The following is a 27,918-nucleotide window of genomic DNA, read 5'->3' as shown; positions in this document are numbered from 1 at the left end:
CAGCGTGTTTACACCATTGTGAAAACTTACAACCTCCTTCTCCTCCCTCCATGCATCCAACCACACACACACATAGGAACACACACACAAACCCTGAAGAAGAAAAAAAAGCCAGCCCACACTCGCATTACATTAAATCTCTGAATTACGGGTTACCAATTTCTAGTCAATGTACTGTGCGCCTTTTTTCTGCTAAGCTGGATGTCTTGAACAGAGTGAGTTTCCAAGTCCAAACCACACCACGGGACGCTCCTAACCCAGCGGGACGCTCTGAAAAAATAAATACTGCCATAATTACAGAAGAGAAAGACATGGGCCATGTCTGACATGACAAACCCCAGATGGATATCTCAGGCTGACCCTGTGTGTGTGCATGTGTGTGTGTGTGTGTGTGTGTGCGGTGGGCATGTTTGTGTATATGTTTGTACCCCTTTTGTGTGCGAGTGCGTGCGTGGAAGCGTGCGTCTGAGTGGAAACATGACCTGCGTTCCACGTCTACATGGGCCCAGTGTTCTGCAGGGGGACGACGACAGAGAGACAGACGGACAGAGAGACAGACAGAGAGAGAGAGGAGGTTGAAAAAGGAGGAAGTCATGTAAAGATAAAAGAAGAGAGGACGTACAGAGACATGAGGGAGGAGGAGTGAAGGAGGACAGAGGCGGGGGACAAACGGGGGACAGAGACAGGGAGAGCAGAGGAGTCGTCTCTGGATGTGATTTGGGGAAGCGTAGGGTAAATATTTATTTCCCATCACTGGGCCTGTCAGTGGTGAAGTGATGGATTCACCGCCTGATGTCTTCCAAACACACACACACACACACTGCTGCTATTCAAAGACTCCTGCAGCCCTCCTGTTTATGGTGGCATGACTTGCACTGCGGCAGACTGCTACACAATGCAAAATGAGACACTTATGCTGTGGGTGTCCATGTACACAATCACAACCACACACACACACACACACACACACACACACACACACACACACACACACACACACACACACACACACACACACACACACACACACACACACACACACACACACACACACACACACACACACACACACACACACACAAAAAAAAATACACGTGTCTGGTAAATGCATTCCTTTGTTGAAGGGACGATTACCAGCTCAGCTTATCCCTGCTTGTTTTGCAGTCTCTCTCTTTCTGTGTGTGTGTGTGTGTGTGTGTGTATTATGGACCCATTAATACCTGCCTTGTGGCTACACAATATGCTGAAATCCAGATCTCTCTCTCACTCTTTCTCCAACTCTTTCTTTTGCACAAGCACACACACACATACACACACAAACTTTCCCAGTGAGATAGCCACATGGAATACATGAAGCAATGAAAGAAAGAGTGAAAATATGAGAACAGAAGAAGAATGGAGCCGATGTGTCCTCGGTGCTATCTGCTGATTCCATCCTCAGTGAAGCCGCACTCGGCCGTTCCATTTCCCCCTCTCTCTCTCCTGGACGCTCTTCTCAGTCTCTCTCGCTGTGTGTGGAGTTGTGAAATCCAGTCCGGGGAGCCGTTGTGGATCGGCTCTTGCAGTCTTGAGGGCTGATTTTCCCAAGAAAGCCAGAATCTGCTGGCTGGTCTGGTCTGGCTGCAGTGCGTTGTGATTGGCGGCGGGGGGGAGAGCCTGTGAGCCTGTGAGCCTGCGAGCCTGCGAGCCTTGCGGGCGGCCTGTCCCTCTTCTGGTCATCCCTCTCCCCTCTAGCCCTCCGTCTTTTTTCCTCCCATCTTCAGAAATAGTCTTTTTCTGCCTAACGAGTGTTGGCCCATCCCTGTTCCCAGCTATAAAAACAGGCCCCGGTGGCCGAAGATGCTTGGAGAATGTGGTTATTATTGCGCACACACACACACACACACACACACACACACATATATATAAGCAGGGGCCCCATTCCAGTAGTTTGGTAAATGATGCCCCAAACTTAGCTCTGAGCAGGAATGACTCCAAGGTTTCTTCTCATCATCATCATCATCATCATCATTCCTCGGCAGGCCCATGACTCAGCCCTAGTCACATTATTTGTTCCAGAGAAAACACTCATTTTTTTCTGTCAGGCCTCTCTCTCTCTTTCTCTCTCTCTCTCTCTCTGTTTTCACTCCTGCTAACTCGCTCTCGTCGTGCTGTTATTCTTTCTCTTCATATCTTCCCATGTCTTTATCTCTTCTGCTCCCACCGCAAATTGCCCCTTGTGTCTTTCGCTCTTCCATTTCTCCCCCCCACCCCCTCGCCTCACCCCCCTCCTCCTCCTCACCCCCCTGTCTGTCCGTCTCGCCCCTTTTCTTACTCAATACTCGATCTCTGCTCGTTTCTTTTTTTTCTTCCCTTTTTCCGACTGTTCTTTAAAGAAGCAGGCCGGAGTAATTCAAACAACATGGCTCTAATTTGCTATGACATGTTTCATTTCTGACCTCACTTCAGATAACCATCTCTCTCTCTTGCTCTCTCTTGCTCTCTCTCTCTCTCTCTCTCCCTCCATGCATGTCTCCCTCTCACATTCTGGGATATGCTTTGGACGAGCGCTCCGTATTCGTGGAGGATTCCTCCAACCATGTGCTCACGCCAACGGTTTTTGCGGACAGTCATAAAAGACCGAAATGTTTGTTTGAGCTTTGTATGCCATTTAAACAAACGTATCCATCGCAGAGGCCCGAATCGCCCGAGGTTCTTCCTCCCAGAGCCACACGTCAGCTCTCCCAGGTTCAGGTTTTTTCAGCTCGGAGTGGCCATGTTGCTGGGACGACTGTGGCAGCGCGGGCACAGCAGTAGGTGAGCGTTACGCTGGAGGAAAGGAGCTTCTACGGGACACGGTGTTTCACACAGGCAAGCTCAACACTGGATTCTGACATTATTGGCAAATATGAGATCGGGAGGAGGTGGTTTGGGGTGGGGGGTAGGGAGTGGGGTGGAGGGGGGAGGGGGGATACTGGTGGTGGCAGGAAATGACTGAACAGTTCAATTTGGGTGCTGGGGTAAGTCTGAGTGAAAAAAGTTGACAGGCGCAGCACACTCTGCTGCCAACCCCAAAAGCCACAAATATGAGCGTGTTCCCTGAGAAGTCGGCCATGTGAAAACAAAAGTGCCTGGCAGTGGGCAGCGGAGAGAGAGAGAGAGAGAGAGAGAGAGAGAGAGAGAGAGAGGGAGAGAGACGGAGAGAGAGGGAGAGGTAGAGAGAGAGAATGGTGGAAGTTTAATTTGGGTGAGAGGTCAGCATGAAGCCAAACGCCATAGCAGGCACGATGACATGTCTATCTGCAGCCTCAGCTAATGTGTGTGTACAAAATATATTAATACTTTCTCTCTCTCTCCCTCCCTTGCTCACTCACTCACACAAATGTACACATACACAAACAAACACACGCGCACACACACACACACATCCCTTCTGGGCCTCCATCACACAATCTGCCTCCCTCTCCTGTGTGTTTGTAGCCCAGGGGGAGGAGCCTGAGAAATGCCGGCCAGTTTGAACGCTGAAAGGTCAAGAAAGCTGCTCTCCTCTGTGTCTGTGTCAAAATGTGTCACACACACACACACACACACACACACACACACACACACACACACACACACACACACACACACACACACACACACACACACACACACACACACACACACACCCTATTTTCCTATATCCTATTTTCCTCACACACGATTGTCTGGTGGAAACACACAGATGTGATATAGAATAAAGAACAGACGGGACGATGATTTGTGAGATGTAAATAGCGACGTCCAACAATACACTGTAAAAATTATGACACTCCAGCCTGTGAATGTTGCTTTTTGGAACTCTGCAAACTGCCAGACTTTACGAGCGAGCGGCGGAGGGGAACAATCCCTGGATTTACAGCGCCGATCATAAATATGCCAGTAGTTGTGTATGAGGCATTGCCATTGTAAATCAGCCTGTTGGTGGCTGCCACACAAAGACTCCATCCAGGACACTCGTGGACGGAGTTCATCTCTAACAGAGGGCGTATTATGGCCGCATGCAAACACACACAAGCCGTCACTGTGTTAAACGCCGCCGTCGGGGTGGCCTCCATGTTACAAAGACAGAATCTGCCACCAAAGAGCGTCCGTTAACGTCCAGAGTCGAGCCGAGCCCCTCCTGCTCGCTGGCTGTCGGCGGCTCGTTGTCAATCACAGTGGATGAGTGTCAGCTAAATGGTTAAAATGTAAATGTGAAACAACATCTGAGAGAGCTGCACGGGGCTAAACTCATTAGTCACTTGACACAGATTTTTCCTTCTTAAAAGTCGAGCGAGAGTTCAGGCCGGGGAATTTTTCCTGGCCGTGTAATCGACCCAACAAACCTCCGCAGCCAAAACCTCCTAACTCAGTTACAAACAGTGCTGAGCAAGAGGACAGATGCTTGGTATCTCTCACATACCCATGGTCCCAGTGGAAATACAAGACCGCCGCAAAATGGCGAGCAAACCTAAAAACAAGGCCGCCGCCCCCCCCGGCCCCCCCTGGCCCCCCCCAGCCTGCACACAGGGCCGATGCAAAGCTGCTGAAGTGTACCAGCTAATGCCTTTGGCCGCTACAACAGCTGCACTGCCCCGCCTGGCCTGAAGTGCACTAACTGTGATGTGTGTGTGTGTGTGTGAGGGAGGGTGGAGGAGGTGCTTTGCTTTGCTTTGCTTTGCTTTCAGCGTGTGTGCATTTGTGTGTGTGAGTGTAATGTGCAGGCATTTGCATAGCGCGGGCCATGAGAGAGGCTTCATTCACAGCTCCTGTTAAGTTAGCCAGGCGCTCACCTCAAGATGTTCACACTCCACACTTGCCAATTGTACACAGACTGAGCTCTGTCTCCCCCCAATTTACTGTAAACTCTCCACTCTCTTGCTCTTACTTTGGGTTTTTTTGATGGGAAGCCTCAGAGCCGTTTAGTAAACCATTAGTTTAGAGGGAAACGGCGGCACGGCCGAGTTTAAGTGTCGCCTGGCTAATAGGGGAGCTTCAGATGGGCGCGGGTTCGCTCCCTGAGAGAGAGAGAGAGAGAGTGGCGTGTCGGAGGATCACCGCCTCGCTGCCCCGCCCCTATTGGCTCTGACCCAAATTAGAGACTTTATTATTAGGAGTTCTGTTTTGCAAGCCTCATTAGATATTTGCATGCACAGACTTCCTGCATCCTGGATTTCCTGGGAATCAACACGGGTGAAATACGTCATGACTGTGTCTGCGTGCAGGATAATTACACTCAGCTAGAATAAATCCCTATGAAAACTGTAAGCTTGAGATAAGAGACACAGCACCTTAACCTGGACACACTCGGCTTTATGACGGCAAACTGGACGGAAAAGACGGCGAGGATTTGAACCATTTCCCCTGAAAATGTCATTTATTGTCATTTGTGGTCACTGGACAGAATGAAGCCACGTTACTCAGTATGTAAACTTCACTTTATGCCAATTGTAATCATATTACCATTAGACATTTCCCCCTCAATCACAGTATAATGAAGGCTTGATGGTGCGTGTAAATAAACTGACTGTGACTGAACTCCAAAGCCAGTTTATTTGACTTTGTTCTCGTTTCCTTATTACTTTATATCTGAGGTCCATCGGGAGGATTTTCATGACATGATGTCTTGTTGAAACCTGGCGTTGAACCGTGACCTCTCTGTGGCCGCCACTTCCTCCGATGGCAGCAAACCAGCAGAGTCAATTTGATTACCCGCCACTCTTTCTTCTATCACAGCCTCAGGTAATGAGCAATGTCTGGAAGTAGGTGGAGGGGGGGGGGCAAGATAATGTGGGGGTTGTGTGTGTGTGTGTGTGTGTGTGTGTGTGTGTGTGTGTGTGTGTGTGTGTGTGTGTGTGTTGGGGGGGTAACTGAGATGGGTGTGTGTGTGGCGGCGGGGCAAGGAACCCTTCAAACTTCAAAGGCTCCAGATTGGACACGAAACACACGTTTGGGCGGGCAGAGGGGGGAGGGGCCACACGCAAATCTAATTTTCCTAAAAAGGGGAAACGTAGACAATGAAGAGTTAGAGGTAAACTACTTGTGACCCCACGTTTACCTGTTAACCCCCTCCTCTCCTCTCCTCTCCTCTCCTCCCCCTCCCTCCCCTCCCTGCCCTCCTCTCCAGATCTGATTAAGCTGCAGTGGAAGGGAGCCTCCACTCGTTAAGGAAGCCTGTCATGACAAAGGGAAACACAAAGCATGACCTGCCTTCAATTGGAAACGGATCCACTGTGGAGGGGCAAATAGGGAGGGAGGGAGCCAGAGGAAGAGAGAGAGAGAGAGACAGACAGAGAGAGAGAGACACAGAGACAGAGAGAAAGAGAGAAAGAAAGAGAGAGAGAGAGATAATTGAATCAAGGTTGTGAAGGAAGACAGATAAATCTTATTATTAATACTTCAGTTGAGTAGAGATAGAAAGAGAGGTGGAACGAGAGAGGTGGAACGAGAGAGAGAGAGAGAGAGAGAGAGAGAGAGAGAGAGAGAGAGAGAGAGAGAGAGAGAGAGAGAGAGAGAGAGAGAGAGAGAGAGAGAGAGAGAGAGAGAGAGAGAGAGAGAGATATCAGGCTTGCTTCATTATAAGACAGCTAATATATCTGGATCATTTGTGGTGTGTGTGTGTGTGTGTGTGTGTATTGTAACACTTTTGTTTGAGTGTTTCCGCCTGTACATTTAAAACATTAAAAACATTAAGAACGAGCCAAGCTGTGTCCAGATTGGTGAGATTAACGCTGGCTCTCGCTGCACGAGGTCGACTCACACAATGCCTCGTACGCTCAGCCGCCATTCACCCATTATGTTTCCCATGATGCCTCTTAAAGTGAAAAAAGAGGAAAAGATGACGGAAAACAAAGACGGCGAGCTGAATTGTTTGTTCCAGAAACAAGCTCTTTTCTCCCAGGCATTCATATAGAACAAATGTGTCATTTCTCCAACTTTCCAACGGGCTAATTTGTTGAGGCCTCATGTTGTTATTTTAATGTTCCTCTTCACTGGAGATGCCAGATAAAACAATTGTTGTCTTGGCAACCATGTGAAGAAAGAAGGCTGAGGGTTTACTTTCCCTCATTCCTGCTGCTGAGGTAAACTACTGAGCTCTCAAACACGGGCAAACAAACCACTAACTTCACAGTCCAGGTGTGTGTGTGTGTGTCAGCGGTGCTAAGGAAACATTTTGCAAATCCGTAAATTATCCTGATGACAGTTCATAATCTGCAGTGGTCACCTGTGCCACAACGATGAGCTCTCTCTCTCACACACACACACACACACACACACACACACACACACACACACACACACACACACACACACACACACACACACACACACACACACACACACACACACACACACACACACACACACACACACACACACACACACGCACACACACACAGTCTGATTATATCATTCCTTGGAGGCTCTTCTTCTTACAAAGTCACACATACAGGGTCAAAGGTCGAGCAGGTCAGGATCATTTATGACTCCCTGAGCATGAGAGAGACGCTGCAGTCACATGATGCAGGATGTGAGGTAAACATAAGAACTTGAACAAAGGGAAATGTAACATATACTGATTTTCAATCCAGATCCATGCAGAATTTTTTTTTTTAAATGTTGAAACGTTACAACAGAAGCCTAAGAAGGGAAACGTGTCCTTTAGCAGAAAACTAGCAGCAGCTCTGAGTGCAGGAGCAGGAAGCCATTTTCACAGGCATGTGACCCCGAGACTGTGTGTGATGGAGCTGTAATGAGTTCTAGACGCTGGTGTGAATGAATGTGGTCAATAATGGATGAAGAGGAGCGCAAGGACGACTGGCCACCAGGAAACTGAAGAGGCAGCCGAGCCGGGCAGAGTGTCTCTCTCCAGTCCTTACCCTCTTACACACACAGTCCTGACCTGTCAGCTGCTACGTATGCACACATAGCATGTAGAAACACAAGCAGACACACACTCACAGGTGCAGAGAGGGGGAGAGGGAGAGAGAGAGAGAGAGAGAGAGAGAGAGAGAGAGAGAGAGAGAGAGAGAGAGAGAGAGAGAGAGAGAGAGAGAGAGACATTCTCATGTGTAAATAAACACCTGAGAGGTTCCCGGCCAAACAAAACCAATTTTCAAAGCTCCACAAACACCATAGGACGAATCGGGACATTGGCCTTTCTTTTCTTTAGAGGAACTGCTCAATTAATATGTCACCACAAGTCATGACCATGAGACCCTTCTAAAATAAGCCGGCCACTTCAGCCGCGGCCTCTGGAGAGAGTAAAGAGGGGGACATAAATTGGCCTCTTTAGAGTGAAAGAGTCATCCAAAAAACCAATAAGCAGTGAGCAGGCACCTGCGGCACTGAAAATAAATACGTTGTATTTGTGCTTTTTTTTCTCCCCCTCACACTCTACTTACACACTCATCGCATTGTGAAAACAATTCTATTCCTCCGCTTTCATCAGGTGTTCCCCCGTTTGTGAGCCGCCACCTCTCCTCACACACACGTTCACACCAGCCTGATCAGTAAAGACCGGTTCACTTTCAGCTTTACTCCCAATGCAACAAAACATTCATATTTAAAAAAATATTTATGTTTTATCAATTGTTTCAGATTTAAACTTGTGTTGTTTCCATGGAAATAATACAAAAATGTTGATGTCGGGTGAAAAATAATCTACAAATCCAGAGAAGCTGCTGTGGCTATTATTATGTAATTATTTTGCTTATTTCTGAGCACTTTTTAAAACCTTTTTGTTCATTTCATTTGATTTTTTTTGGCCAGATTCGCTCCTTACACGCTTGTTGACAGTCGGTGATGAAAGAGGAGAGGAGCGGCTTTGAGGAGCACACCGCCGCTGTCACTGTCAGAGACACCGTGTTGGCTCGCTGCCACGCATCCCTGCATTGTGCCCAGCTACACCTGACACTGCCCCCTCCACCTCTGTGTGTGTGTGTGTGTGTGTGTGTGTTTGTGTGTATCTGTGTGTGTTTCTGTGTGTGTGCCTGTGTGTGTGTGTGATCTGATCTCGGACACAATGAACGAATGAAGAGCCAAAAGGAAGTGATCAAAGTGCCAAGCAGTAACCTCTGATACTGAAACCCACCGTGCCCCCGGCTCGGAAACGCTACCTACACACAGGCAGGTAATTTAGATACACACACCGAGTACAAGCAGGCTTTGATGTTAATGTTAAGGAGGATAACATTTTTACTACAACTAATACTGGAATGAAGCGGTTCAGAGATGCTTTGGAAAGAACCAATGACACTGATTTGGCAGCAAAAGGAAGCATCGTTACGGAAACAAACCGATGCTCTCAGGCTGGGTAGATCTACCTGAGCCTCTGAGACAAACAAGAAAGAAGTAAAGAACAAGTAGTGACCTGAAACGTAGAATTGTGTGTATAAAAGAGTTTACATGCCATGTTGTGCGTCTTAGGCCAACAGCCACCATAGACAACAGAATTCCATTTGTCACTTCTCCTCTGTGCGATTTTGGTCGAAGTTGAAGCGACAAGGCAAGAGTGCGAGGACCCTTGTCCTAAATAAACTGTGTGAACGCTGTGTGTGTGTGTGTGTGTGTGTGTGTGCGTGTGCGTGCGTGCATCTTGGCAGACACAGATGGCAGGCGGGCGGGCGAAGGGAAAGGTGGGCCAAGCGGACAGGAAGCAGTAAAGAGAGAGTTCTGGTTACGAGGATCAGACGACGGGACGCATCGTGCTCAAAGAGACCGCCGCCGCCGTACTCAAGGTGTGGGTTACCCTCCTGGACACAAGGGACACACACACACTCACGTACACTCATTCCTGTATATAAATTCCCCAAGGAGTATTGACTTAAGAGTGTGCGCATGTGTCCGCTACAACCCGAATCAACATGCAAAGGTAAGTGCGCGAGTATACGGTACATTCACGTCCGCACACGTATAGACGCACACAGACGGTACACTCCCACACGCCCCGCCCCCCCTCCTCTTGAACCCAGCAGATCCACTTAAAAGGCCTCGTATCAATTGTCAACGGCCATGTTTAGTTGTTTAGCCCCCTTCTCCGCACTGATGAGGACCAGACCATGGAAAACTCAGCCGTCCCATTAGCCACATGTTGCTCCTAATGCTGACCCAATAAAATGCCATTCCCCCTGCGAGGCGTAACGGCAGCCACCGAGAGTTCATCGAGCCCACCGCAAGGAGAGAGGGATGGAGGGACGAGAACGACAAGAAGAAGTAGAAGAGGGGAAGAGACAGCGGGAGAGAGGGGAGAGGCGTGCAAATAAAGGCGTGTAGCGGCGTCTCAGGCAGAGGACGAGGACAGGGGGAAGCGCGTGGGCCTGCTGCTAATTTCCCGCCCTGAGTGCAGTAATCTGAGGGGAAGATTAAGGTAAAGGAGTTATTCTTAACTATTTTATTAAGAGGTGCTTTAGGCGCTGGAAGAAGGGGCTTTAGCGCTCCTCCAGCAGCGTGCCATACAATACAAGACAAACATTTGCTGTTATTTCACCAAAGTACTCTCAGATGTGCTGGGTCTGGGCCTTGCCTTTTGCCGCGGAGGAACTTACTTGGCATCAAAGTTCCCCACAGTTCTCCAAAAACAAAAGTCTGCCCTTCTTTTCCGCGGGTCTTGCCCACCCCCCCCCCCCCCTCCCGAGCCTGCGTCCGGTAGATAAACAGCAAAGGTGTCAAAGAGGACGGACAGCGACGCTCACGCCTAGTTTTAATTAAAATGGGGGAGCGAGGAGGCCAGGAGAGGAGGAGGAGGAGGAGGAATCTGAGTAAACCAGGGGGATGTGAGCACTGACACTATTTGTATGTAACCTTAAAGACAGAAAGTACCTTGGTCTTTAGAACGAAGACGTCATTCTTACTAATAAAGGACGGCACAGTGGGATAAAGTAAGAGACGTCAATGGCGAGGGGAGTCTGTCCCACCTGTCTCTCTTGTTTGCTTTGTCATTGCCTCACCGTGCAGCTCTGAAACACTTTAAAGCTCTCGAGTGCTGCAGAGAAAACACGTCAGTGCCGCATGTGTGTGTGTGTGTGTGTTTGTGTTTCTGTGTGTGCGTGTGGTCATCCATGTGAGCTTTTACTACCCTCCTGTTTTTTGTTCAATGAGGAGAAGCAGATTGAAGCAGAGCCTACGTGGCGCTGAAACAACATGTCCTGGACACAAAGACACACACACACACACACACACTCACACACCCCCGCCCACCAGAACCAACGCAGGTCTGTGAGTGCAAACATTTGTTTGAAATAAAATCTTGCCTATTAAAACGGCTTAATTGACATCTCTGAAAACCCCAGGAACCTAGAGTTGAACGGTCAGCGCGGACGGACGAGAACCACAAAAGTGGCCGTTTCAACCACTCATAAAACACAATTCAGAAACCGGATCTTCCTCTTTCCTTTTTCGTACTCGAAAGAGAGGATGTGGCGAGACTTGATGAGGAGAGAGGTGGAGAGTGAGGGAGACATGAGTCTTGGGAAGCTTCTCCTTCTGCCAAACAATAGAAAGTGTAAAATCTCCAGTTTATAGATGTTGAAGTCGACCTAATTAAAGCAGTCAAGTCCAGTTTGCATGTTGGTATTCGGGGAATGGCTTTATTTTTTCTCTGGCATGATCACAATCCCTCTCCCTCTCTCCACTTACATGTCCAACCAATGACTTATGGCTGCAAAATCACGTTCTCTGACGCCTGTTAGAATGCATTCTGGGAAAAATAACTCTGGTATGCGGCAAGTATCACAAACTGATATCTAAGAGTGTAAGAGTATCCAACTGTGGAATCTGAATGCAACGCCTGGATGATCCAGCATAGACGTAACATACAGTTGATAGTCGCTGCGGTTGAGACTGGCGAGAAGGAAGAAGCGGCCCAGTTCATGACATCATCCCAGTGCTATAAGGTGATGACGTGTGAACTGTACGGGGACGGGCAGCTGTGACTGGGAGGCGGCGCGGCCGAGGTGAGGTGGAGGATGTCCGGACAGGAAGGCCAGTGGGGGGACTGGGGACAAAGTGCCATTTATGTCCAAATAAACTCAAAATACTGTATTGTTTCTTATTAAACAACAATCAAACTCTTAACAGCTGACGGTTTGATACACAGGATTCCCTCTTCGGGGCTTTTCATGGGCACTTTGGAGAGATGAAGCAGGCTGGGACATCATCTATCTAACCCATGTTATCTGTTAGACTGGTTAGACTGATCTCAGGATTATGAAGACGAGCCACACACACACTCTGCTACACTGGAGTAGCTGGTTTGGGCGTGTGCAGCTCCAGTGCCAACCATCGCTTCTGCCTGTCTGCCTGTCTAAACAGTGTTCATAACTATGAGTACAGCATCCGCTACAATAAAACACTTCACTCGTATCGCACATTCCCAAACATAAAATAAAGTCAAATCCATCTGAAACTAGCTCTATCTTGCTTCTCCGGCTTGAGAAAATTCCCCTAAATTAAAGAAATTCAGTGCTGAGGGTTCCAACAACGAGCTGACAGGGCAATTCACCTTTCCTCAGAAAAGTGGAGCAGCGTGTTATTTGGTTATCCTGCGACCGATCCTTTTCCTGTGGGGGGGGAACACACAATTAATACACTTTGCCTTTGGGACACTGAGCATCACAGAGAGGCAAGGTTGTAATAGAGCTATTTGTTTTCCTCAGAAAGCTGTCCAAACGCTCGCCGAGATCGCTGGGCTGCACAAAGGCCAGCTATGAATTGGTCAAATCCACAGGGGGAAGGTATTGATTAAGCCTATGGGCAGTGGAACGCAAATATGCAACTAAATTAGATATTTCTCGCTCTCTGTGTGCGTGTGCGTGTGTGTGTGTGTGTGTGTGTGTGCGTGCGTATGTTTGTGTTTCAGCTAATTTTGGAAATTGATTTAAGGTTAGATGCAGAACACCCATCTGCGATTACTGCTGCAGTAAAATCCACCTCAGCCACCGGTCAAAACTCATAAACCGTAGACATGCAATATAATCAGGCTAATCACTATTTTTCTAGCAATGGCCAAATCAAACTAACGTCAAACTAACCTGTGAAAGAATGAGGCCGCAGCTTAGGATGTCCAGATAAAGCTTAAACAATATCTGATAACTCTGGAGACTGATGAAGGCGTCAACGCTGCAACCATTACTGACAACCCTGACCATGGATTACTTTTGTCGTGTCATAACATGTTTAATTGATTGGGGGGGGGGGGGGGTTGTACTCTACGCTAGAATAACAGGGGGGGACCAGACACCACCCCCACCAGACAGAGGAGCACCACTGTGTGTGTGCGCTCTCCGTCCTCTCAGCGAGGAACTGGGGCGTTCTTGAACAAACTCACAATGTGACTAAATAGTACTGCACTCCAGATACATAGAGGCATACTACCCAGACCGCAGCTCCCCCTCCTCTTCATCCCTTGTGTACATCAGCTGCCCTCCCTCTTCGACATCTCCCTTTTCAACAAGAGCAGTTTGTCAGGGTCAGAAAGCAATTTAAAACCCCTACTAATGAGAGAGGGAGAGGAGTGAGTGAGTGAGGGAGGGAGGGAGAAGTTAGAGAGAGAGAGATGAGGTAGTAGTGGGGTGGAGAGGAGAAGAAGAGGATGAGGACGGAGGGAGGGAGGGAGGGAGGGGCAGGGCTGGGGTGTCAGCCATCAAAGCGGGCCAGGAGAAAAGAAGGCCAGGTGCTGGTTGTGGGAATGTGCCGTCCAATGGTTCTAGGGACCAGAGAGCTAGTGGGGGCTGTGGGAGGGTGGGGTGGTGTGGGGTGGCGGGGCACGGTGGTAATTAGCCCAGCCTGGAGGAGAGAGAGGGCCCTCCAGGACCCGCGGGGATAGCCCCTCCGAGAGGATACCATTTGCACTTCTACAGGAGCCGCCAGCCCCCGGGCCACAAAGAAGGGGAAAAGGGGAACTATGGCATCCTTTATCAGGCCGGACAAAGACGCCGCATCTTTTCAAAGGAGACCGGAGAGAGAGAAACTCCAGTGTTCCAGAGAAGGAGGGGGGAAAGAGAGAAAGAGAGAGGAGAAGAAAGAATCCTAGGACTGGTTAAGAGAGAGGGAGAGAGAAAGATGCCAAAGTGTGGGTTGCAAAGCGAGACAGGGGGTTACGGTCATACTGTGACCCAGTCAGTCCACAGAGACATCAGAAATTCACTAATGTCCCACACATAGAGACCAGTTACACAACTGTGTCCCCAGTGCATGGCAACTGTAGGCCACTCTGCACTTTTTAACATTTTCATCACATTGTCAATCTCACTTTCCATCAGTGTCTGAACTGGGGAAACATGAAATGTCTCTGCAGGCCAAAGAGTTCTGCGTCGAGCTTGACAGGGACGCAGCCAGAGGATAAGCAGCCAAAATGGCCACCGCCTACGGTAACTTTGACATTATCAGGGGATCTTAAGAGTTTTGCCCTCCTGTGGAGCGAGGGAAAGTGGAGGTCAGTGACATTACTTTTACCTATTACCTTTGGAGTGGAGCTGCAGGGGGGTGAATGGTGGCCTTTGAGTCGCTAAGACTTTGTGCCCCCTCGCTACAGAGCGGCCCAACAGCCTTAGCCGAGTGGGGGCCAAAGGTCAGACAGGTCATGTGATAAGGCACTTCAGACTTGCATATAGGGCCCCAGACTGAAGAGGGCTGGAAACCCTCAAGATCGACCCCCTTTCTCTGTCTCTCTCCTCTTCCTTTCTTTTCTCTTCCCCCTCTCTGTCTGCTCTCTCTCTCTCTCTCTCTCTCTCTCTCTCTGTCTCTGTCTCTCTGTCTCTCTCTCCCCCTCTCTGGACACAAAATGCCATTTGTTGTCCGTCAGTCAGTAGCAGAGGGCCCGGGTCGGGCCCGGCGCTGAAAGCTCCATTCACACACCCTCTCACCCAGGGATGTTTTTGCAATTCAATATTTTCACACGCAGGCAGCCTCATCGTTACTTTGGAACCGTACACTTGGCAGGATGAGGCTGGGGGCCTCTGGGACGGAGAGGTGGAGGGGTGGAGGGGTGGAGGGGGTCAGCACAGAGGAATCCTAGTGTCGGGAGGGGACCAGCCCATGCCGGCTAATGGGCCATCTTGAAATGTTTTAACTGAGACCCTTCTAACACCTACACATACACACACACTCACAAACACACACTCATGCACGCACAAACACATTCCACCCTACTCATCATTTCACAACCAATCTGACTCCAGGTTAACGAGCACGGCTCTTATTTCCTTCATCAAAATCTCTACACTCATAAAGTCACACCACACTGCCCCAAAACACACACACACACACACACACAGACCAGTTTAACCAACAAACACATTGCCCACATTTACCTTCAACCAATCAAGAATGTTGTGTTTTTCCAAGTACAACATTCAGCAAACCCAGCATTTGTGTTTGATGTTAGTAAGTTATATTTTATATGACAGGAAGAAATAAGGCCCGGTTAAGAAAAATACAAATTTGTTTGTCAACAGTGGAGACAAAAAAAGAAAAGAAAAAAAAAGGCAGGAACTTCATGTAAATGCGCCTCATTTCAGCCAAATCGTTTCGGGAGATTTGTTCCAATTCCACACGTGTAACGCCAAAGGATTTACTTAGCATACAGAGTGGCTGAGGTAAATGGAGGGCTCGGGCTGAGGGGGAGCGCTTAATATATTTACCCAGCGCACCACACTCTACTTAATGAAATTAGAGTCACACCAATAGTGGCCCTTTTGTCTCTGGGGAGTTCAGTAATCAACATGCCACCAGTTTTCATTTTCTATGAAAATAAATGGCAGCCGGTGATTCGGGCCTAATTGTGTTGCACCGGGGAGGAGCCGGGTGAGAAAAGAAACTTACAGCACGGATATAATGGAGCCAATTTTCACGGACAGGAGCGCTGGAGAGAGGTGGTCCAATAAGCGGGGGCATTCATCTGGGGAGCCGTACTCTGCTTCCTCTCCCCCTCCCTCCCCCCCTCCCTCCCTCGCTCGATCCATCACTCCCTCAAAGAAAGTTAGCCAACTATTAAACAAATAGTGAGCTGGTGAGGCCTGTTGCACTCGCCACTGGCAGGGTCACTGGATAATGACGGCTCAATTATAGTGAATCTCCCCACTGCAGCCGCCGCCCCACCCACAGCAAATTTGTCAAACGGGCCAAAACGATGGGTCTGACAGTGTAATCGCTAACCGTCCCCGCCGACATGAAAGGGGGTCTTTATCTGGCCAAATCAAAGAACCTGATCTCCGGGAGAAAGAGGCGGAGGGGTGGAGGGGGGCGAGACTAGAAAAGAGAACTGTCCCTCTTGGCCCCCCGTGCGAGAAGCGGAGATGGCTCTAATCCGTTTTAATGAGACACTACGTGCCCATCTTTGTGGTAATGGGGAACGCGGCGAGAACGTTGGTGCGGGGAGGGAGGGAGGGGGGAAGGAGTGGGAGAGATAGAAGTGAAGATGGAGCCAAGGCTTTGAACAGGCGGGCCCATCAAAGAGAGGAGGTGGGGGGGAGAGGGGGGGTTGTGCCACGCCACATCGCTCTCTTCTTCTCTTTAGACAAACAACCCAGGGGACAGAGCAGTTTGTCTGCTTATCATATCTGGACAGGATGAGCCGTCATCAGCAGCGCCGGACTGGGACTGCGAGCCAGAGTGTGTGTGTGTGTGTGGGGTTGTGTTTGTACGCGTCTGTGTGTTTGGAGAGATGTTACCAGTTTGTCAAACAGCTGTATGGCAACAATCAAACGTAGCTGACACCGTGTTTTTGCTCTCCTGAGGCCGCTAAAGAAAACGCTCTCGCTCACCGCCGCTCATTGGGAAAGCGAACGCAAAACAAATACTGTACCGCATTAGCAAACTCATTAACTAAGTTACACAAACGCTCACTTGTGGAATTTGCGTATTGGCGCGGCGTAGCGTGCGTGGAGGATATCACAATAAGCAGAAAGTTTAAAACAGGAGAAAAGATGAATAAATAAGAGGATAGGGCCAGAGAGAGAGAGAGAAAGCAAGCAGGCTTAGACCCAAACCCTCTGGGATTAGACCCAGATCAGACTGGTCACAATGCTGAGCAATCCCTGGGATATTACCATGCAAAGGGGAATCATGAGGGCCGCTAAAACATGCTAATTAGGAACTCTGCACACTTGCCCCCTTGTTTTGCAAACAACACACTGTGTAACAGCGGGTGGTGCACAATCACGCCACACACACACACACAGGGAGAGGGAGAGTGCACACGCGAGAGAGAGAGAGAGAGAGATAATGATTTAGCATTCATCAGCATTCCCCAGAGGTAGAGATGGGGTCTCTGCTCCAGCAGCCGCTGTGTATTCTTAGGCTGGTGAGAAGCTGGATGGAATCTTCTAGACGTAACTCGATAAGCCGGCGCAGGTCGGCACAAAAAGCATTTAACTGCAGTGTAATGGCTTTTCTTTTTTTCTTAACCATGGCCTAGCGACTCTCCGTGTGCCGCATGGTTATTTTTAACGAGGCCGCGCCCCCCCATCTCAGGCCGGAGACCAGGAGTATGAAGAGAGATGGAAAACAGGGCGCCGCTAAAAAAGAAAACATCAGGCAAATATCTGAGACTCTCTCAGACATGCCAGCCTCCTCTGCTGCCAAACGATGGGGAGATTGCTGTGTTTTTACAAACATGGCAGATGAGGTCATGGTGCAGAGCGGGACGGAGGCGCATTTGCCAACTGGATAATGTGAGGTCAACGTATCAATGGAATGAATGGGATTTAGAGCCATGTGCAAGAGCTTAATGCAATGGTATTTGTATGTCAACTCAAAATGTGACACAGCCCAGACAGAAAGCACGCGGCTAAAATGTGTGTGTGCATGTGTGTGTGTGTGTCTCCATGTCTGTCCAGGTGTAAGAGGTGGCCACCCATCGCCGTGCCAGACATGGCCAAGGTCAAAGCTCGGTCCCAACAACTGCACAAAATGGTGTACGCACTAATTCTCACACACACACACACACACACACACACACACACACACACACACACACACGCGGCTAGCCAACAGTGCCAGCTCCTGCTGGTTGGATGACATTTACACTCAACCTTTCCAGTTTGTGATTGATTGGGGTTAAATTGTACCACTGCCCAAAAATCTGTCACCACTAAAGGTAGGTGTGTGTGTGTGTGTGTGTGTGTGTATGTGTGTGTGTGTGTGTGCTGGTGTCCATTCAGGATCCATACACATTGCTGCACATGCATGGAGTGTGCACAATCATAGAAACAGAGCGGAGAGAAGCCGCTCAAACGTTCTCAGGCCTTCATGCTTGAACACACACATCAGAAGTCACACCGACTCAAGGATTCTACTAAACTGGAACGACTATAACATCTGCATTATTCAAAAACCCAAACCAGCAGCAGCCTGTGTGTTGCTCCAGTACACACTGTGAATTAGAGAGAGAGGCAACACAGACATTAAGATGACTGGTTGAAGCATTTAAATGCTGGTTGAAGCAACATGACATGGGGACTTACTGAGGATCACAGAGCCAACAAACACAAGGAGAAAGTATGTGGAGTATGCAGCTTCTTACATTCTAACTGTGTGTGTGTTGTATTCTTGTATTATCTGCACAGGTGGATGAGATCATCAGAGCTTTATTTAATGACTGAGTAAAGTATTTTGGATGAGTCAGTAGAGGACAAACTTCTTGAGACTTGTCTGTCCTCCTAAATTCAGGAACACGTTGCTGCTCTCTGGTTTGTGTACGGCTGGACTGTAAGTTACCCAATCAGTGAGGTGACATTGAACTAACCGTGAACGTGCAGGGAGAAGCTTTCTCTTAACTGAAGTAAAGCGCCTGGAGGGGGAAGCAAAACATTATGCTAAATACGCCTGCGAAAGATTAACGTTACTATTAAAAACCCTAACTTTCACTCCCAACAATAGCTTCTTATTAAGGGACAGAAAATATCTAAACTTTGAATAACAATAAAAAAAAAAAAAAACATGGGTTGTGTTCACTGACATGTTCTTATCATCTGACTGCACTTGATCACTATCACGTGACAGAAAAGAAGCTCTCAATGCCGTTTTGTAGGTGTTAAAAATATATAAGTCATAATAATCCATCTCAGCCGCGAGATGGTTGAAGATTGTTTAGAAATAGAGATTTAAAAAAAGGAAAATGTGTTGTGTTGTCTGATTGAAATCCTTCACCTCATCACACATGAATACAGACAGACTTCCCCCCTTGTCTCCTACACAAGCAGCACAAACATGAAAGCATTTGCATCCCTAACACTCCGTGGCCTCCATCAATTAAAAACAACACCGTCGCCAAACGCACTGAGCCGGCCGACATAGAGATGTGAGATAAGCAGGTGTTAATATCAACAAGCATCTTTGGCTTCAGTCACACCCGGGGAATTTATAGTTTCAGAAATGTTCCAAAAATAAGCTCCAAAGATGAATTGTAGTTGGCCGCTGCAGGCCTACACACACATTTATGCAGCCATCCTCTCATTTTAACATCCAGCCTCTAATCTGCGAACATGCAGCAGTGCGATGTGACATATATTACAGCTGTACGGGAGCAGGCGCACAACCCTGCACGTTGGGCCAGAAGTTTAACATAGCTGCCATTGTTGGTTTTAAAGTGTTATGGGTTGGGTTTTATTACTTCTGTCAAAACATCAGAGACTGTACAGCCAGGCCAAGTTCATGACTGGGAGTCCATCTGAGGGGCCTTACACACAGATCAATAGGATATCTGGCAATTAGCAGGCCAGAAAGTGGAAGAGAGAGGGGTGTGTGTGTGAGAGAGAGAGGGGGGGGGGGGGGAGAAAAGAGAGAGAGAGAGAGACACAGCTTGTGTGTGTGTGTGTTTTGTGCCAAATCAGCAGAAACAAGCAGGTCGGAGGAGCCTGAAACAACATCATGCCTGCTGCCTCTTATTTTATTGACTCTTGATAATGCTGACAGAGGCCAGAGTGGCTGAAACAGGTTCGGAAAAATCAATAATGGGCCAAAAAAAAAGGAGGAAAAAGTGCTCAGTTACAGTGTATGTGTAGTTCACTGGTGTTCATTATCATTAGTGTGTTATTGTATTAAACACAGCAAAATACTGTGCAAATTCAAACAATTATGTGGTTGTAAGCGTGTGCGCGTGTGTGTAACTGTCTCACCTGTACACTACTATGAAGTCATAATTCAACCAACTACAGTATAAATCCAAAGCTAAATTCTTCAGTCCCGCATGTTGCGGTGTGTCCCGGTCCAAACAGCGTCCCAGCTGCTGGAGGTTTAATCACGTGTTCGGTTCGGCTCGCGGGATTTCCTGCGCGTGGATCGATTCTATTTTTTCACCGTCTTGAGTAAAGAGAACTAACGTGTCAGAGGAGGGACCGGGCCTGAAGCTGCGCGTGCGGGAGAACCGGAGACACCGGGGACGTTACCGGGGGAAAGCGAATATCATCTCCTGCTAAACACCGCAGGACGACTATTATGATCACTCACGAATATTATAGCGAAATAAAATAGATTTAATAAAAATCAACTTGTAGGCCGCGGCAGAGAAATGTGAGTTTAAAAAGCGTGATTGGTAAATGAGCCGTGATGCTTTAGTCCACCTGCGTGCGGATTATAGGTGAGGGCGACACACACACACACACACACACACACACACACACACACACACACACACACACTTAATGCATGAAACCCAAACGCAACATGTCAACAAACCAAAGCGCCCGAGTCCACTGATCAATGCGAGTCCACAGGCTACAGTCATACACACACACACACACACACACACACACACATATTCCTGCAGGCCCGTCACAACTTTTGAGTGCTTAACGCGTATAACCTTCACCGGGCCAGAGCAGGGAAGTGTGCAAAAGGGTCAGAATGAAATAATAATAATAACAATGGTAATAATATGATAGTAATAATAATAACAATATACTGTTAAAGCTGCATGTGTGTGTTCCTATGGAGCGAGCAGATCATGTATATAAAACAGCAGAGCGAGAGAGTGTGTGTGTGTGTGTGTGTGTGTGTATGTGTGTGTGTGTGTGTGTGTGTGTGTGTTAGGGGGGGGGGGGGGGGGGGTACACCCACGCATGTATTCAAAAGTTGTGGCCTGCGTGTTTTGAATGTTAAGATGAACGCGATGTTTGTTTGGTGTCTGCTGCTCTGGCCGCCCTGGCCGCTCTGGCCGCTCTGGCAGAGCGGAGGCCTGGCCGGTGTTCCGCTGTGTTCTAGGTATTTGTGTTCATTAGCATCCGGATCAACACACCGACACGCCGGGCCTGTTTACAGGTCGAGGCCGAGCGTAATTACACCGCCGAGCACCGGGAATCCGCGGCGGGTCCCGGGGTTAACACACGAACACACACACGCACGCACGCACACACACACACACTTAGCTTTTTTTCTTCCATTTCTTTGTTTTTATAAGTTGAGCGGGAAGTCGATCCATGTGCACCAATCACGTAAAGCACGCAGGAGTAATAACTGTGACCAGAATACCGCCGAACTGCACGGGGACTTTTATTCTATTACTAACACTAAAAACAATACAAGCTAAAAACTCTCAGAAAGAATTTAATGTTTATTCCATCTGACGTAACAGCCGAGTATTATTTCAACAATTTAAGAAATAAAAATACTTTAAAAACAGAAACGATTTGCCTTAAAAGAAAGCACAAATTATGTTTTTCACTAAAAATAATAAATACAAACAATATGTATTTTGTAAGTGGTGTAAATAGTGTGTGTGTGAGATGGAGGCTGAGATGTTTGGAGCAGAGGAACAAAGTGATCAAAGGCCCGTAAAGATGCAAACAAGCTCAACCAGCTGAGACACAAGACTGACTGAGAGATTCAAAAAATATTAGCATTAAATTAATTTGTGTAAATACAAAATACACATGAATTAGTTTCCGCTCTGCACTTGCACAAACCTTCAAATCGAAACTACTGCATGTAATAAAATACAATCAAATTAAAGACACGAGAGCAGAAACAGCTGAAGGCCTGAAGAAGCAGAGGAGGGAAGGAAAAGAGAATAAAAGGCAGATTGACCCTCAAAAGTTACGGAGGGAAACTAAAGTCAGTCAAGACCTGGAGTAAAAGAAGAAGAAGAAGAAGAAGACATACATCGACAGCAGGAACAGAAACACACACACACACACGTCTTTAACGGTAAACAGGCTCCGTGTGTTTGTGTCCGTGTGACGCGAGCAGAAGCCGCTGGTGGAGCGCAGGACGCGGTATTGATTGGTGATCCCTGGAGGAGGAACCACAGGGCCCGGACACACACACACACACACACACACACACACACACACACTGAGTCACACACACACTCACACACACACACGCACTTACACACACACACTCTCTCGCGGCCGGACCGAGACGTTTTGTGTGTAAAGTGAAGCGGGGTCGTGTTGTGAAAAAAAGTCAAGAAAAACGAGAAGTGAATCAGAATTACGGCGTTTTGGTTGAAAACGCGCCATGTTTGGAGCGAGTCCGGCGCGGTGCGGCGCGGTGGGACGCGATGCGGCGCTGCGCGGTGCGAGGCTCGGTGCTGCCGCGGTGCCACAGCGCCCACTACGACACACACCGGGAACAGGATTTCACAAGACCCGGAGCCGCTCTGTGGGAAAGTTACTTTGCTTTAACACAACTTTCTACTCTGAGCAGGTCAAACTTGTTTCTAGAGAACGAAGCGGAGAGAAAAACAGACAAAACTACAACAGGGAACCAGAACCAGAGTCCAGAACCAGAGTCCAGCGCAGGTTTGGGACTTTGACACTGCAGCTTATTCGGCACAGCGGCGTTTCTCATCACGCGTGAAACTTTGTGACAGTGGGAAAGAAGCAGCGAAGCCAAAGACCGCAGCATGCACACACACTCTCTCTCTCACTCACTCACACACAAACACAACACACGCCAGTCCAAGACGCGAGCAGAGGACCGGACCGGGAGCCGTTTTTAAAAGCAAGAAAAGTTCCTCTCGTCTCTCCCCCGCGGACAAAGCGTCTTCCCTGCTGTCTCACGGGGAACATGAGCGATGACGAGGACACGCTGGACACCCGTGGACGCCGCCGGGCAGCGCGAGCCGGTCGGCACGACGCAGTGAAGAGGAAGAAGAAGAAGAAGAAGTAGAAGTAGAAGAAGGAGGAAAAGCGAGCGGGACCTACTTTTGGCCAGTTTTCTCGCCCTCGCCTTGGATCTCATCTCGTCGGCTTGTAGATTCCTCTCGTCGTCCTCCGTGAGCCCAGAAGCAGCAACAACACTATCTTCATCTCACCAGCATTGTCAGTTTGGACACCTTCGCACATGCGCACAGGCCATTCAATCTGACACCCGCGCCGGGGCCAAAAAACTTTCCAATGTATTCATCATCATCACTTTTTTTGTCCTATCGTCTCCCCTTTAGATCACTTATCTCTTCCCCTCCTCCTCCTCCTCCTCCCTCCTCCTTCTCCTGCTCTCTCCTCACCATCTCACCTTCCCCTTCCCTCCCCCCTGCACACCTCCTCACCCCCCCCCTCCCCCCCTGCTCCCCATTCAGCTCCTGCCAGCAGCTTCTTGGATTTTACCCCTATAACAGCTTCAGCTTGGTTTTCTCCGACCTGCGGTGAACACAGTGAGACTCTGAGGGTCAAGGTGAGACACACCGGGAGACACACACCACTATTCACGATTATTACTATTATTGATCCTTATTTATGTGACTATTTGAACTGCTGGTACATGTCTGTGCTCTTCTCCATCTCTGACTCGAGGCTCTGCAGGTCGTCACTCGGTCTCGGAGCTGTGGACGCTGCAGTCTCGTCTCGTCTCGTGTGTTTCGTCTCAGGCTGCTCCAGTTTCTCAGGTTATTTTTAACTTCATTAATTCACATGCAGGCGCAAGGCTCGAACCGAGTTGCACTTAAATTGTAGGCAATGATTTGGTTGAATGTGTGTGTTTGTCCCCCCGTGTGTGTGTGTGTGTGTGTGTGTGTGTGTGTGTGTGTGTGTTTGTGTGTGTTGCCCTCAGCAGCTGTTGGAGCTCGTATGGAGCCTCCAGTCCGCACCGAGCAGAACTCCAGGCTGGGTTTGGGTTTAAGTGATCGCGTTAGTAACAATCTCATTTATTTCTGCAGTTATTTCTGAGTGTAAAGGTGTGTGTGAGTGTGTGTGTCCGCTGTCAGTGTGTCTGCGCTGTCAAACCGAGCTCAGGTAAACCGGAGGCTGGAGGTGAAGTGTGACTTCAGCTCTGCACCTGTTTGTTTGCAGCATGCTGGAGAACTAAAAGAGCACTGAAGGTAAAGATTACGATTATTATGTTATTAACATTATTATATTATTATTATTAATATACTTTTATTTAACTGGCAGAATTTTTCTTTTTTTCAAATTGCATCGAAGGAATCTGAATCTGCTGTTAGATTTCTATCATCTCGCATGTTTAATGTTGTTGTTACAATTTAGGCCATTTAAGGCAACTGCAAAGATTTAAATGTAACATTTATGAATTGTATTAATTGTATTGAATGGTTTGAAAATGGCAACATATTTTATTTTCCAATTTACGAAATGTTTATTATTGTTATTGTTTATTATTATTGTTATTATTATAGTTATACTATTATTATTACTATTAATGCTACTATTATTAATATTATCGTTATTATTTTGTTATGAAATATGTATCTAATTAAATATTTAAAGGATTGTTTGTGGTTTCTAATTGGATAATATATTGTCAAATGAAGCAAAAACAGAATCTTCGTGAAATCTGTGGGACTTTTTTCTTTTTTTTTTTATTACCTTTCAAAGTAAAGCAGCTGGTTGGCTGCTCGTCATATTCCTGTGCTGCCCGGCCCATGGGCTCCATGTCATATGGGAATGGTTTCCGTCTAGTTTGGCTGAATAAAGGGGCTCTATGTTTGGAGGCCATTAAAGAGCGGCGCTGATGGAGCAACTGCAGTCTGCAGGCAGAGCGGCTGTACTTTAACCCCTCTATTTAAATAAATAAACAAGAATAAGGAAAATATAAATAATGACAAATACATATGAACTATTATTTTGTATTATGGTTACTATTTATAATATTAATATTGGCGTTATTATTATTATTGGTGTTATTATTTCCCTAACAATACATTGGCATAAACGCATCGTGGGCTGCGTTCCATTTCCTTGGTTTGCTTCCTTCGCAGCTCATTATACAAACAAAATGGATCTGACTAAAGTCTGAGGCTTGACTTCATCAAACACATCGCCGGCCTGTTCAGAAATGACCATGGGATCTTTACCCAGAGGTGGGAAGAGAAATGAAGAGCGTGATTCTTAATCAATAACAATTATCGGTCATTTGCTGTATTATCTCCATATTAGAGCAGTGTTATTGGTGTTATAGACTGGGATTGTGAGACACATGAGCGTGTGAAGTGTCCGGAGACAGAGAGAGAGAGACAGACAGAGCGATCAGAGACAGACAGGCTGCTGCAGAAGCTTCGTCATGGAGAAGTTTGCTGTCAAAGTTAGCGTTGATATTGTGCAGAAAAGGGAAGCGAGCCGAGAGGCAAACAGGTCGATAAACACATAATAAACCATCAGAGGGACGAAGCTCCGCGTGCAAAGGTTCTGTTTATTCCTCAGAGTCTCGAGGAGGCGAGGCGACACGATATCAATAATCCATTGTCTTAATCGATCGGCCCTATCGATATGGTGTCCTACTCGAGGGTTCAGTGCGAGAAAAACCGGGGAAAGGCGCGCGACTTCCCCTAAAAGGAGTTAGCGCGTGAGCGAGCACGCGGACACACGCGCGCGGGGGCCTCTGAGTGTTGCTCGCTGGACAAACGCTTTCACATGGAGCAACACCTTTAAAACGAGCAATTAACTGTGATTAGGCTCGCAGAGAGACGTGTTGCTCCCCGGCACGCCGGCCCGGAGCCCGGGGCCCAGGGGGGCGGAGGCCCGGGGGGGCCGAGGCCCGGAGCCTGGAGGTGGGCCGAGGCCCGGGGAGACTCTGCGTCATTTAACGGCTCTGCGTAAACGTCTGCAGAAACCGACTGATCTTCCGTATTTGCTCCACTGATATGAGGGTTTGTGTTTCTCTCCCTGCGGCAGGAAGCAGAGGAAGGCCGGTTCGATCCCCGCAAAGAGCCGCTGCTGCTTTATCTCCAATAACACGTTAACACTTTAATATTATTATGTTCATATGTCTGATTCGACTGAAGACAAGATGACAATCTCAAGTGACAAGAACATCAACGAGTCCAAACCAATGAGTCAAATAAAGATTAAATAACAAAAAACAAAAAACATTAAAAATACAACTCATATCGAGTCATTGTATTTTCTAATGTAGTGTATTATTTTATATATAACATGTGAAGCATTTCATTTAGTTTAATTCAATTTAATAACAAAGTGTCTCTGGCCTCTGCAGGTTTATCAGTAGAGCTTTATCTGTATTAACATATTTTAGTGCGTTTACATTTCGATGATGTTTGTGTGCGACATTAAAGTGAGTGTGTATGTACATATTTCATGCATTTATAATTGAACACTATGCGTCATTAGTAGACTAGAGATTGTCTCAGGCTGTTTAGATTCTATAGCATATTAAAGAGTCATAATAAAGAAATTCACATTAGTATTACAGAATAATGTGACTCCCTGCGCGAGCTTGTTTTGTGTCACAGCTGCATGTTGATATACAACGTATACTACGAAACGAAACCAGAATCAAACCAGCAACCATTTACCACATTTGTTTCAATTTGAGGCTAAAGTGTAGGAAGCAAGGGAGGAACAAATCCGTTTCGACAAAACCGCCTTCGTCTCCATTATTAGCCTTCATCATCAAAACTGTGGAAGTTTAATATTGTGGACCGGTGTGGTCACACACACACACACACACACACACACACACACACACACACACACACACACACACACACACAGAAACCCAAGCTTTATCCATCACGCTGCAGAGGCTCCGGGTCTCTGGATTAGACGTTGGGCGCAGATAGCATCGGCGCACATTAGACATGTGAGCCGGAGCCGCTCGCCTCCCGGTCCGGCCTGCGGGCGCGGCGGGCCGGGGAGCATCAAAGCGCCGCATCAGGCCTTTGTGACTGACGCTCATTGTCAATTAGCTATAAGTGTAACTCTAACACCGTGGATGGAGCCGAGCGCGCTCACGCACGCAACCGTGCACGCGCACGCACCTTGCTGTGTGATCCATCACCTGATGAGCCACCGGCCTCAGTGTGTTTGGCTTTAAAACACAAGATCACCTATGATAAACTATGCCAACGATTTCAGATTTATATAAACCAACGTAGATCGAGAAGCTAATCAATAAGCAAACTCTGCTTCTGGTTTTCTTCGTGCTCTCTCCACACACACACACACACACCGCCCCCCTCTCTAATGGAGTCCCCAGGAGCGCTCCTACTGAAGTTGCCTTGGTAATTATTAGCCATTAATTGGGTTCAGGACCTTGGGCGTCTATGGGAAATGGAGAATCTGACCGCTAATCCAGGACGTTTCTGGGTTTCTGTGGGCCTTTAGCTGTGCTGGTAACATGCTGATATGACGAGGGGACACAGAGAGACAGACAGACAGAGACAGAGACACACACTACAGGAGCTTTAAGCCTGACATATAGGAGACAATATGATTAAACAAAACAAACCTAAATATGGGTTCCAGTGTGTGTGTGTATGTGTGTACGTGTGTGTTGTTGATCAGACAGATTGATATAATTTTTTGCGCATAAAGATTTGAATTGTTGGAGCTATTCGTTGAGGTGAGGCGCGGTGTATTGTGGGTATTATATACATGACACGTGCATTAAAGCTCCACTAACCTACAGCGGATTCAATAGAGAATGATGATTTTTTTTACTTATTGGTGCGGTATTGATAAGCGCGCGCTCACTGAACTACAGCTGTCAGCCTGATGT

The 27,918-nt window shown here is 47.7% G+C and overlaps 1 protein-coding gene across 5 annotated transcripts in view; it reads right to left on the bottom strand.

Moving 5' to 3' along the window:
* The window catches only part of prdm16 (PR domain containing 16), a 161,958-nt gene extending 138,532 nt beyond the window's left edge, over nucleotides 1-23,426 (bottom strand). For all 5 annotated transcript variants that reach the window (XM_076163463.1, XM_076163460.1, XM_076163461.1 and 2 more), the window contains exon 1: nucleotides 23,151-23,426. In XM_076163463.1, the coding sequence (XP_076019578.1) occupies nucleotides 23,151-23,187 (37 nt within the window). In that variant the 5' untranslated portion in view covers nucleotides 23,188-23,426. The remainder of the gene's footprint in view (nucleotides 1-23,150) is intronic.
* Nucleotides 23,427-27,918: the final 4,492 nt, after the last annotated feature.

This window comes from Genypterus blacodes, unplaced genomic scaffold, assembly GCF_046128005.1.
Source record: "Genypterus blacodes isolate CSIRO-AG114 ecotype Tasmania unplaced genomic scaffold, CSIRO-AGI_Gbla_v1 ptg000131l_1, whole genome shotgun sequence".
Classification (NCBI taxonomy): domain Eukaryota; kingdom Metazoa; phylum Chordata; class Actinopteri; order Ophidiiformes; family Ophidiidae; genus Genypterus; species Genypterus blacodes.
The sequence above is the reverse complement of the archived record's forward strand: the minus strand, read 5'-3'. Positions and strand labels throughout refer to the sequence as shown.